Source organism: Vanessa tameamea, chromosome 5 (genome assembly GCF_037043105.1).
Source record: "Vanessa tameamea isolate UH-Manoa-2023 chromosome 5, ilVanTame1 primary haplotype, whole genome shotgun sequence".
NCBI classification, from domain to species: domain Eukaryota; kingdom Metazoa; phylum Arthropoda; class Insecta; order Lepidoptera; family Nymphalidae; genus Vanessa; species Vanessa tameamea.
The window spans coordinates 6,748,609-6,762,776 of NC_087313.1; the positions used below are offsets into that span (position 1 = coordinate 6,748,609).

Sequence of the window (14,168 nt, forward strand, 5' to 3'; positions counted from 1 at the left end):
CAGCCGTGAATTTTCCAATGTTGGCGAGGCCTACTCTACGCTTAGGAGATGATCTGTTCTAATGCATAATGATACATGTTCATGCAATCATGCAGATTTCAGGAAAAACAAATTCAGTAGATGAAATGTGTCTGTTGCGGGTTCGAACCCGCAATCTTCGGTTGAGATACAGATGTTTTAAATACTGGGCCTTTTCGAAATAAACCAAACACAAGATTATTATAAGTTTATAATTACTATTTAAATATTAAAACAATAGTATTAAGTCAAGTAAAAAGCGATTTAATACGCAACGTAAAAATACCGTTACAATATTTGAAACGGCTGGTGATATTAATTTAACGGGCCATTGTAAACGAATTGGTCCTAAAGTCTGTATTGTGATCATGACTTTTACTTTTTTATTTTAAAATACAAGAATATTTTATATTGAGAATAAATTACGAAAACTGAATTGACAAATACCTTAGCTCGAAAAAAACAACTGTATGATGATATGACGTCACGTTTAGACGTGTTGACTTGTTCTAATTCTACAAAAATATAGTTTTAAAGGGACTTAGATACATAAAAAACATTATTAGGCTTTATTTTGCAATTTCACATTCTCATGATGTATGTAATATAGCCTCTATATACATATATGATAGTAGACTTTATATTCGGGCGTTTTAGTATCTAACGATAGTCGAATCTACTTTATTTTCTCGTTTTATATAAAAGCTAATCGAATTCATAAAGATCTATGAGGAAAATGAGGATTAATTTTAATTAATATATATAAATTAATTAATTAATTTTGGACAACATCACATACATTACTCTGATCCCAATGTAAGTAGCTAAAGCACTTGTGTTATGGAAAATCAGAAGTAACGACGGTACCACAAACACCCAAACCCAAGACAACAAAGAAAACTAATGAACTTTTTCTGCATCGACTCGGCCGGGAATCGAATCCGGGACTTCGGATTGGCGTACCCATGACAACGGGTGTACACACTACTCGACCAAGGAGGTCGTTAATGCGCTTATATGCTTTTTATTGATCATAATTAATGACACAACATGTTCAAGTATCGAGCAACAAGTTCACCGAAATCTTGGCAACATGCAACAAGTGACACGGCTGCGGGCTCGGAAATAGGCAAATATTGACGTAGCTCTACGACCGGAACTCCTTTGCTTTGAACTTCCGTTGTACTTCTATGTATTTGTATTGGTAGAACTTCACAATTAACTATCAATTATATTAAAAGTAATGCTTTGACGATATGTTCATTTTGACTCGAAATTATTTCATTTTGACATTAACAATCTTAGAAAAAAAAGTGTACTTTTAGTTTAAAGTTCTAAACATAAATATATTATTTATTTACTCACGTACTATAACTAAAACAATAACATAAATAAGCAATATCCTTTTCAGGCTGTATTTTTGTTCATTTGTCTTAAATAATTAAGCATCCATAGCCCAGTGGATAGAATGCGTCAATCTTAACCAAAAACTGCGGCTTGAAATCCGAGCAATGACATCTGATTTTCAATGTACTTATTTCTTGTTAATCATAACCGTTGTACATAAATAAAGCATAAATTGTTCTCAATAATAACTGTAATAAAAATATGTACGTACTCAATAAAATGGTTGTGAAATACAGACATATATTTCCTCGTGGATTAATCGGTCATCACTATGTTGTATTATATAAATGGACTAGCTACATCGTACGGTACGTATTATTATGTATTAAAAAAATCTAGCGCTAATAAAGCTTTCAAAACAAATAAAAACCCATCAAAATCGGTGCAGCCATTTACGATGAGTTTAGTGACATAAACGTACAGAAGAATAATAAACACATACTGCAGTACTTTCTATAATATTATCCAATAATATCCAAGACAAAATTTCGCAATTACATATAATAAATATATCAGCAGGTATAAATAAAATATCTACTACACTGAGCGCACCTATCAGACATCCAATATAGTATTTGGAGATGCATTTCAGATTTACTCGTAACTAGTTTCCAATACGACAAAGTTGTGAAACTCGACATCTATAAGTAATTGCTCCTATTTCAGACGGTGAGCACATTGTACTTATTAGAGCTGCCTTTCATTGCTTTTTAATTGATAGCATTATATCATTGTATTAGAAAAGAGTGCATATTATATCAGGATTTTTATTCTCTGACGATAATAGAATACGGTTCTTTGCATTCGAGCTATGCGGAATAATAAAGCAAGGGGGAAAATTCCTCTAACTGATAACAGTTTTGATATGTTACCGGTACTATTCCGATCCAACTTTGAATATTCCTCACATAAATGATCCCCAGCTTAATCGTGATGATCAATTTGCCTTATTTATATCGATTATCGTAAAATACCGTTTATATTCAGATCCAACTTCCACTGAACCGCAACTGGATAGTTGCGTTTGTAAAATAAGTACTTGCCTGAACGGCAACGGTGATCGTGATATTTCAAAAATATCTGATAGAAAATTATACACTGTAAAATAATAATATATCTTATATATTAAAAAAGTTTATGCATCAGTAATAAAGACACGAAAGTATATTTTTGTTATATAATGCTTAAATTATGGTTATTAGCCCTTTCATATTATAAACTTAATTCTATTTTAAATACTGTTATTAGTGACTTGGCTTTACTTATATAAATGTTAACATTTTCAATATATAAAAATAAATATTAAACTACGAAATGTGACTTCATCAAGTGAGACTATGGGGATTTGCAAGATCTGAGTCAAGTTCAAAAAGGTAAAACTATAAATGAACTGTAACGATTCATTGTGCCTACTCGACTGTTCTGGAAAATTCGAATCGCAAAAAGAAGTGTCTAGTTTTGTACCTTTTGAGGTCTCATTAGTGATGAGAAAATTTAAACTTGAAATTCTTTTACTTCGGTATTACTCAGATACGTACTTCTTTTGACATGAACCAGCATAAAGAAAATATAATATAACTGATGAATATACGAATTATGTTATAGACTAATTTGACTTTGAAATGTGGAGATGACCCACTAGTTTAATTAGTACACATGATTCTTAACCGATGATTGCGGTTGAAATAAGCACCGCAAAATTTTCATGTGCTTAATTTATTTTTGGTCTTTGATCTCGTGCTCGGTGGTGAACATCGGAAGGAAACCTGCATGTTCTGTATAACATGCAGGTTTCCTACCGATGTTTCGTATAACATGCAGGTTTCTTCCAAGAGTTTCGTACAGCAGTAGATCATTACAGGCTGTTACTTTACTCTACTTACTTTAGAATGGTAATTGATCGAGCACGTGATTTTTTTTTTAATCTTGTAATAATACTAGACTTCACTTCTAGAATAAACACAATCTACAATCTATCCAGTAAATATCGTAAGTTACAAATGCGACGGTAACTGTCTGTTTCTCTCATCGCGCTAAGCCACTGAACTGATCCTAATAAAAGTTGACATGTACGTTCCTAGGACCTGAATAAGAGTATAAGCGTATAAATTAGGTTTTACGGGAAAGGTATGACACGGATGAGTCGCGGGGAAATATTAGAAATCATATAGAACTGGCAACATGATGTATATTAAGATTTATTGTGCGGGCATGGTTATTTTATTCTTTAATTTCGTTAGTTTTTAATTTTTGTTATGGCTCATATGTTTCTGGTCTTCATGTGTTTTAAGTGTTACTAGCGTAATACAGCGACGGTTGTCCTTCTTGTATCGCTTTGCTAAATTTCGTAAAGGTCACTTGAACGATATTGAAGTTTATGAGCTACAGTACCAGTTAGTGGCGAGGTATAATATAACGAAGTGAATTATATAAAATGCTTATCCATAAAAAAAGTTATATTTGCGCAAACTTCATGATTGCTTAAACAGTTTATTATAATATCCTACTATTAGAACTAATTTTTCTAGAAAAGTCACGTGGCGAAACGAATGCCACAAGCAAATATTCGTAATAGGTACCTTCTGAAATCAATCAAAATTTTGCCTTTCAATTATTAATTGGGCATCGATCACTGAAATTCTCTGGAAAATATTTAACTAGAGTTTTTTTTTCCTAAATGTAAATTTATGTATGTAAATTTCCCTGACTGATAAAAAGTAATTAAAAAAGAACTAGTTTAAGCAATCAACTTTTTAACTCGGTAAACTGTTAATAATGATTATTTCTATTTTTTAAGTTACAGCATTTAAGTCTTGACAATATTTTGAATTCTATTATGAAATACGCAAACGAATTTATGTTTATATATTTTATATTAAAAAGTAATTGCTTTAATCCGCCATATTAGATATTGCGACTGCAAAAGGTCAAATTATTAAAAAGGTCTATTCATTAAAGTAGGCTCTTACAACGCCAAATTGAAGTGTCGATGGCTCAATGGTACTAGTCCTGTGGCGATGTAAAAGTACAGATTCGATTTTATTACATAAACAGTACCAAATATATGTACTATAAATAGCGCGTAACAAGTTAAGCAAAACTGTTTTTGTATTAAAAAATATTTTGTGTCTGAAAATGTCGATATGCTGAATAATGTCTGCTTGCACTTTATAATGTTTAATGAGAATTAATATCATTTAATAGAAACATTTACGATTTTTTATTGCGCGTTTACGCGTCAAATATGCTGGACTTACCAAGTTGATCAGCAGTTCACAGAACGCTACTGAAAGTTGAAACGTCAAAAGTTAACTACAAATATCTGTAGAACGACACCGGGAACAGTGGTTCGGTGGTTCGTTTTTCGTGAAAAAAATTTATGAAGTTTCTGAAAATTATTTTTTTTTACTGCGCATTGAATACATATACTTTTTTTATCGTCCGCTTCGCTCGCGTTTTAGAGGTTGGCCTTCAGGTGATAAACATATAAAGTAGCCTGTCTTTTCCTAGGGTTTGAGCTTGGTTCAAATCAAATTTCATCAAATTCAAATTACAGTTACTTTTATTCAAAGAGGTCTTGCAGCGTATTCTGGGCGTCTACTAGTAGTTGAGTTGTAGTAGTACTTACAATTAAATTTTAGTAACCCTGCATCAATATGACATATTTAATATTTTATTTAAAACAAGTATATAATTATTATATGCAATATATAATTTCACCTTCGTGTATAGTTTTACTTGAATACAATAATTCTCCTCATTAAACTCATTACAAATTGACTCACTTTAATAATAGGTACTTACCATATTAGCGTAGTTATTTAATTGCTGAGAGTCGTAAATATATCTGAAACAATGAAATAATATATAATATACAAACAGAACACACAAAAAAAAATTTAATCGATGACGAATTGAATTGCTATTCTGTAAGAACTCACTTCGCATCTAACTCGTAAATTTTATTGATAACCGACTCTCAGTAATAAATTATTATGATACGTGTTTTAAATTTTATTTTTATGGTAAATGTCGGTTATCCCTTTCTGAGATATAGTTATCGTGTTTTGAGATAAGTAACATGTTTTTTTTTTTATAACATAGCTCTGGAGTTCAAATAAAAATCTACCAAATAGACATTCTGAATGAACAAAGCTATGAATATTACATATTGAATGTTCATAACATGTCATTGTTTTAGATTATTACTTATTTTACTGAAAACAAAACACATCCCGTCGAAAATACAAACATTTTTATATTATTATTACAAGAACATTAGTCATGTGTTATTAAAATTATTATACAACATATTGAATATAATTAATGAGAACTCGAACAAAGAATATCAATGCTTGTAAACAGATTAAAAAGTAAAACTAAGTTGTGCTTGGCTGTATACGGTTGCTCCATAGACTTGGTAGTTAAGAATAAAAAAATAACAAACATATAACGTGTTATGCACAGGTAACTAGCATATCGTATAATTTATATAATTTCGGGTATCATGTCAAACTCTCGATGAAAAGGGAAATGATCGACATGACCTAATTCAGTCCGTCCGAGCTTCGTATCTAGAACACGGGCATTTACACTACAGTTTTTAAATTGCTCCTTTAGTCATACGATATGCCCTTTGGTTTGTCACATATAGAACTACAATTTCATAATTAATAAATATTAATGATGAATTAATGACCAACACATTTCTTCCATACATATTTTCAAGATACTTTATGTAAAATTTTACCTGCGATACATTAAATATATAACAGAAATAATATCTTATAATTTAAAAAATATGGCTAAGTGCGAGTTGGACTCGTGTACGATGGGTTCTGTACCATTATCTATGAAACGAAAATTTCAACTGTCTTACTATCATGGTTCGGACGGACAGTAGAGTCTTAGTAAAAGGAACCTGTTTTACCTAAAAATGATAAAATCGATGACGTCTCTAAATATTAAATGATTATTATATATTTAAATTTAAATTCAAAAGTTTTGATAAAGGTAGCCTTCTATAAGATAGAATTTAATCCAACACATGAAAAAATATTATGGCTCTCTCGCGATGATTTGTTTGCATTGCATACGAGATGGATTATATATTATAATAAAAGTATATTGTTTCAAATAATTTGTTATTGCTTCAAATTTAATTAAACAAACAAAATGAGTGTAAATTACAAATACCTGAAATCAGGTATCAGCTTTGAACGCGTTTATTAAACCAATGAATTACAAATTCAATTGAACCCAACAAATTGTTTTAAATAATTCCATTTATACTGAGCCAGATTATCTTTAAAGAGTACATGTAATAATGAAGTTATGATTAACAAAGCTGTATTGACCTACACAATATTAATGTATCGTTTTATTGGACCAGTAAGTCTGGACCGATGTGTTTATATCGTCTAATTCTCGGTTGTAAAAGAAAACGTCTTAAGCAAAGCAAAGATAGAGGCTACTTTAACTCAAGATTTCAATTGGCATTCACAGATTTTAAATAAATTGTTCATAACGACAAATTTCTCATTTTTTTTGTAATGCCATGTAATTACACCTATAATATGAAACAAATCTCTGAGAAGATACTAAAAAATATTATATAATGCAAAATACGTATAAAAATGGACGAATTTGAGCAAAGAATGATTATTTTTTTAGTGAATCAAAAGGTTTTGTTGCTTTGCTCAAATTCGTCCATTTTTATATGTATCTTGTGCATCTTTATCGACCCTGTAAACAATATAAATTTTCTAGAAAATTCCTCCATTAGAAAATTAAACATAAATTCTCGACACCTATTCATACCAATATAGATTTAGTTATCAAAGCCGCTAAGAGTATTAGCTACCATCATATCTAGTAAATTTCATGTAACATACATCAGGTTTAATTATAGTGTGGTGTAAGACGATTTAGGAGCTGCCTTTAGGGCTGCAAGTAGGTACTATTAATGCATAATCAAATCAGTGGTAGAGCTTTCAATCAAGACAGCCTTGTACCTGATTGCCGGTCAATGGAACAATACGGACGCGCATAATTCGCTAGCAGGTGATCGAATCTGCCATTGACACATTACATCCGAATCATTACACCCTCTCAGTGACTCAACGCAGACGTCTAAGCTATTATGTCATATATAGCTACGGCTATTATATAAAACTGAAGACTTTGTTCGAGCGCGTCAATGGGATTTGATAAAAAATCTTTTGGGTTAGATAGTCTATTTATTTAGAAAGGTGATATATGTAATGACCATATAAACACGCGAATCACGGGGAGGTAACAGCAGCTAAGCAGCTAGTATATAGGCTTTGACAGAATAGTTTAATACTTTTATTTGGCGATTTTATTGACGAGCTTTAATGTTATCTACTAATTTTAAATATTATAAATGTGAAAGTAACTCTGTGTGTTACTCTTTCACAGCCAAACCACTCGTTTGAATTTGATGAAATTTGTTATGAAGAAAGCTTGAACCTCATTGAAAGGCATAGTCTACTTTGATACCTAAACCCTGACGGTTCAGTCTTGAAATATGAGGAAAGCCGTGGCCGACAGTTAGTCGTTCATTTTTTTTTCTCAAATTGTCAATAATGATTATGGTCAATATCGACCACTGAGAGAACACTACTAATTTATAACATTTTTTATAAACACAGTATACATAAATTGTTATTAGAATGAATAGCGCGTATTTCATTATTGTTTCGATGAATTGTAATATGATTGTCTCTCGTTATAGATATGCCATTATATGGTCTTTAATAAGTTTATTCCTTAATAATTACGATCAACTGTTGTGGACCGACTCTGACAAAGTTGAATTGTATGTAAATTGTATTTCTTAACAGTTCACAACTGGATAAAACTTGCCTTGAAGGCGAAGTTATAAGCGAAGAATGATTTTTTTTTTCATTAAAGTGGTAATACGACATTCACAGAATAATCTATAAAACTTTCCACAATATAAATAATATGTATATTGAAATACATTATTTCATAATATATTATTTTTATAATAAAATAAAAAGTACAGAAAAGTTTAATAAAGTCTAATAAAGTATTTAATTCCTTTCTAAAAATAATCCTTTTTTATCACGTCTCTGGGTAATTATTCAATTAAAGCGCCTAGATTATTGGTACAATATGCACAATATTATATTATCTGTTGCATTAATGGTATTATAGGATGGTCAATAACGCTATAATTATTGAATGCCGTACGTGCTTAGATTTTAACAAGATATAATTAGAGTTAATACGTGTTTAACCACCGATTATATAAGCACCTACGTGGCTAATTGTACGTTAGATTACTCGTACTGTTCACGATAAAGACATTCTTCAAGTTAATTTAAGTTCTTAATATGTTTTAATTATATTATCTTGATTTTTTATAATTTAAAAGTATTCTTATTCTCCATAGTATAAAACAAAGTTACATCTATGCACTTAAATCCTTTAAACTACAGAACATTCTTTAATGCAGTTTTCATCAATAAACAGAGTGATCCGAGAGGAAGATTTATATTTACATGTACAAGTACGATAGTAGACAAAAACCAAAAAATAAAACCTTCCTAGCCGGAAAAATCAAGAATTTTTCTTCCTATGTTTGTCTTTCAATTTAAACTCTTATTTTACCCATGTAAACCCGTGTTATATTATAAATATGAATATCTAACAACTTTCACAGGTCTGCTTTAGATCAAGCGCCGCATATATAGCAAATTATAATCACTAGTAAATACGTTACAATTTTTATATAATTTTTCATTTATTCTTTTATTTCATATATCATTTCATTGTAAATGTACTTCTTTTAAAGAATATTGATTAACTACTAGGTACTACTTCAAACAAAACAAATGTTTTAAAAGTCACATTTTAATTTATTTGTTAGATAGAAAAATAAAAAATTTTAATCATTAAGTGAATTTGATTTTAAAAATGATAGAAAAATTAAACTTAATAACTTGAGTTTTTAATTGTGTTATAAAAATAAAAATTGACTAATTAAAAGTAACTTCGTTAAAGTAGGTCGCCTTTTTCGATCACGAAAAGGGAACAAATAAATTCAGAAAGTCTGGGATTTTTTTAATGGTACCTTTGCTTTAGTTATAAGGTTTATAAAATATACAGCACTATATATATTGGATATGGCATTTATACATAAATAAGTGTTTTATGAAAGGACAAGACAATTATTGTTCTTTAATAAGGGTTCTTTTATGTAATAAAAAATATTTGACAATTTGAATGAAAGCAGTTCAATGTTTCATTTTGAAGTCAACTTTTTAACTCAAAACAGGCCGCTACTGAGAATTTATGAATAAAAAAATATCAACTTGTTAACTGGTCGAACCCGGAACTTGAACCCAGAGCCTCGGAAACTTTATAAATAATAAAAACGTACATAATGTATTTTTATTTCATTAAAAAAAACAGACATCAGATATTTCTTCATTTTCTAAATGTAAATTGACTATAAGTTATAATGTGTTATTTACGGTGTACATGGGCACTAGTCTACATGCTGCTCCGAGGTTGATCCCACAGCTTACTATATTTTACGCTTACTTTCTCGTGAATCTTTTTAATTGTAATCCATGCATTATTAAATCAGTAATGCCTAGGTACTTTAGTCCGTAATATTATCTAAGAAATTATTTAAACTTCACGACACAATAGTCAAAAGTTATTAAGTAAATACATAAAATGTTTATTCTCGTATGCACATTTTAAATTATTTCTCTAAAAATATTAATTAATTAATAATGTTTCTGCAAAATTTAACCTGCTTGAATTTATATTAGTTGTTATATACTTCTCAATAAAACAATAATGATTCCCTAAAGAGCTTTCTGTTAAAGCACACTTTGTTTCAACTTCAAGTTCTGTAAGTTTTAATAATTTTCAATAAAGTCGTTATTACCCTTTAAAATTTGACTCGTTTTATTGAACGAAACTAGGGAGTTGAAAGGTGCGTTATTTTGATAAGCAACATACAGCAATTTTAATAAGCGACCCATCAAAGACTTGCTCGTGTTAAAATATAGCGTACTTGAAATTTTCAATCCTAATTTAATATAAAATAATATCGTCAATCTCAGAGAAATGAATTGTTCAAAGTAACAGATCTCAAGCATCTATGTACTCGAAAGTTCTTTAATCAAACGTGTTTGATGTAATTTTTATATACACTCATGCTTTGCGAAAGTCGGGTAATTAAAGAACCTTATCATAGACTGAAACGTAAAGACAATCTTTTTTTTTTTAAACTCCGTTCGTTGTCTTTTATTTCGCGGCATATTGTCTTGGTTTTTGCGGAACAGCGAGTTTTTATTTAGCCTGTTGAACACGACAGCTTAGACTCTGGGAATGACACGAGAAAAATATTTTTATCTTGTAAAATATAAATTAAGAAAAACTGTTTTATTTTTTTCTCAATGTCATCGTGGAAACTTTAGCATGTTCTAATAGTTTCATTATATTTGTTAAAAATATTTAATGTTTTAAATTTAAATTAATTTATCAATCACCTTCGAATATAAAAAACGATTTGAATTTAATCTTTTTTGTTAGAAGCTTTTCATTCAAAAGTTACCTGTTTGCGAAAATACACTTTAAAGTTTTACCCTCATCACGCAAAATAGGTTGAATAAAAAAGTCGAACGCTTTCCTTAAATTAAATTTCAAGTATGATTGAACTATTTGTGGTTGCTTTAAGGGAAGCTTAATTAACAAAACCGAGGTGCTAAACGGTAGAGTAATTAATAGTCAATTAATCACCCTGTAATTTATTCAATAACTCTTAACGACTTCTGTTCAACCAAGCTAAGAAATGTTCTGTCAAATGCAATATGCATTTATAAAATGTATACGATGCTAATAAGTAAAATTACTATTTAAATGTCATTATCAATTTAATATAAATGATCTGTGGACTCGCTATGATTCATAGACGCGAAAAAAAGTGTCTTTAAAAAGTAAGAGTCTGACGAGCTTTCTTGAGTTCAATTGTTAGCATATGCTTTAGGCGATTCCTAATTTTTGAGCGACGTTTGTATTTGCATAAATAAAATTCTATATGAATCATTCAAAGCTATGGGACACATATTGAAAAAAAAGGTGCTATAAATTAACAATTTTGTAAATACGGATCGTACAGTTTCACGTAATCGAGTGTCAGTCAGTCAACGTATCAATTAACATCGCACAAATAAAACTTTGTCGAACGACCGCTTAAACTAAAAAAAAATATATTTTATAAAAAGAACTGCATATTCATGAATTGAATCAAAAAGTCAGCTCAATATAAAAATTAAGTTTTCAATTATCTTAACAAATAATTTATGTAAGGCCTTTTAATCTTTGTCCTATCGAGTGCTTTATATTCACTGATTAAGCATTCGGATCATTGCGCTATAAATCAGAGACTGACTAGGATTGATTAAATAGTGATGACTATGCTCCGGTGAAGATTAATGCTGGAGTAAAAGCTTCAAACAATCCTCTTACATTTTTTTTTGTAATTTTCCTATATTGTTACAAATAAGAATACTGATAATATCACTTTCATAAATGTATAACATTAATATTTATTTGATAGATTAATATTATTTAATATTTCAACGATAACAAGCATTCAGACACTATCGACGTTATATTGCAGCCCCAAAATAATATGACGTAAGTTGTACACATGGGAACTCATTCGTATGATAATTTTATTACAAGTGCTATGAAAAGAGGGTAAAAGTGCAGATTATCGAGACTTGAAGCGCAAACACTAACAATATGTATGAGAGCGTCGTAACACACGCATTTGTATAATTTTTCCATTTGTAAAGATCAAACGAGGGTGTTATCGTAATTATTATGCGGAAACTAATATTTGTTGGATTTTTCATGCTCATTTATTTTTAATCTTTTAATTAAGTGTAGTATGTGTTTGAAATACACAAAGAGACAATCAAAGAGTTATGTATAATTTCTATTATAAATAAAAATAAACGATTGAATAAATTTTTTTTTCCAGTTATTTATACGTCACGTCTAGGCTGTCAAAGCTGAGAACGCATCAAAAAAAAATTTGCCATAGCCAAATATAATATAAAGTTTTGCGTATGTCAAGCGTAGTTGTCACGCACACTAATATAATAAAGTTGGCTGACTTGGACTGGTTGGTTGACTTGGAAAGTTTGGCTTTGTTTTCATTCTTTCATAATGCGACACTATATTTATACATATAAATAATTAATTATAGCAATCTATAAAATCGAACAGGTATACAGATACTAATAAAATTTAATTATATTGTATTAATAAGATCCAACTAAATAGACAAATGACATAAACTTTGCGTTATTTAATCTGTTGCAGTTAACAACAGATAACTTATAGATAACAAAGTCCGACCTTTTATAGTTTAAAAACATTATAAGTGTTTAAGATATAAAACGTGCCATTAGCTTTTAATTTTAAATCCCTCTTTAACGTTACTTTATAAGTGGCTTTCACGTTTTAAAGTGGAATATTTTTGTTACTACAATATTGTTTAATATGTATTTATAATCTGTGATATCTATTAATTATAAATTTTGCTTTTTTAAATGAATAATTTATTCTTCTAATCATTTTCATGTTTTCATATAAGGATTGTCATTTAAAAACGTCATTATTTCGTCGTATATGGGGTAACGTATAAGTTTAATAATATCAAAAAATATTAAATAAGTCATATCAGACAGTTAGACAATTAGATACAATATTAACAATAAAAATGTAAATTTATTATTCGTTAATTTTCATATAGTTTATATGATAAATTGAAGTACTTATATACAATTAATATACGAAATTTAATTAGCATAGCAAAGTATCTAGGGGCCAGTTATTATCAGTAAAATTTACGACGTAATTCCGAACCTTTAGATTGTATTTAATCTTGTAAACGACGATTCAAAAGAGTTCGTTGATTATCTTTGAATTTTGATTGATTTTTTTTTTTACCTTTTTATTTATTTTTACATAGTATAGGCATATGTTTGCATAAAAGAATATTTTAATCAAATTAATCAGATAAAATTTTTCATTATTTTTCTATATGATATTTACATCAATTTAAGAATTTACAAAAATTCGATAAAAGAAGAAGTAAGGGAATATTTTACTATCGCTACCATGTAATATACAAGATCGATTTAAAACTTGGATTGTGCGTGAACGACTACTCTACTGACATTCAAAAATATATACTTTTAATTTAATTCGTGAACAAAAAAGGGGGAAACCCCGATTAAACGTTTCGCGAATACTTTGTAAAAGATTTTACGTATAGTATGTATATTATAATACCTAACTTTTTCTAACTTTATATCTGTATATATCTATAAAAAATAATATCACGTTGTACACTAAAATTGTAAATATTTTTTTTTATTGAAAAATACTCCATATATTTGTAAGTTTCGTTTTCGTATTCCCGCTGTTCCTAAAATTGACGGCATAACAAATAAATGTTTTCGTCGCAAAACCTACTATTACGTTCTCCTATAACATGTTTAACGTATCGTAATAATTATTACGGGCCATTACAGAAAGTAGCTTTGCTTTTATCTTATGTCAATATCCTTAACATTCGAGTGATTAATGTCTTTAATCTCTTACAGTACAAAACTATTAAAATAAAGTAAATTAAACTTTAAATATAGGAACGTAGATGT

General features: G+C 29.3%; 1 protein-coding gene across 3 annotated transcripts in view; it reads right to left on the bottom strand.

The window, feature by feature from the left end:
* Positions 1 to 14,168, bottom strand: part of LOC113392685 (diuretic hormone 45) — a 54,264-nt gene that overhangs the window by 15,937 nt on the left and 24,159 nt on the right. For all 3 annotated transcript variants that reach the window (XM_026629227.2, XM_026629228.2, XM_064221019.1), the window contains exon 2: positions 5,230 to 5,272. In XM_026629227.2, the coding sequence (XP_026485012.2) occupies positions 5,230 to 5,232 (3 nt within the window). In that variant the 5' untranslated portion in view covers positions 5,233 to 5,272. The remainder of the gene's footprint in view (positions 1 to 5,229; positions 5,273 to 14,168) is intronic.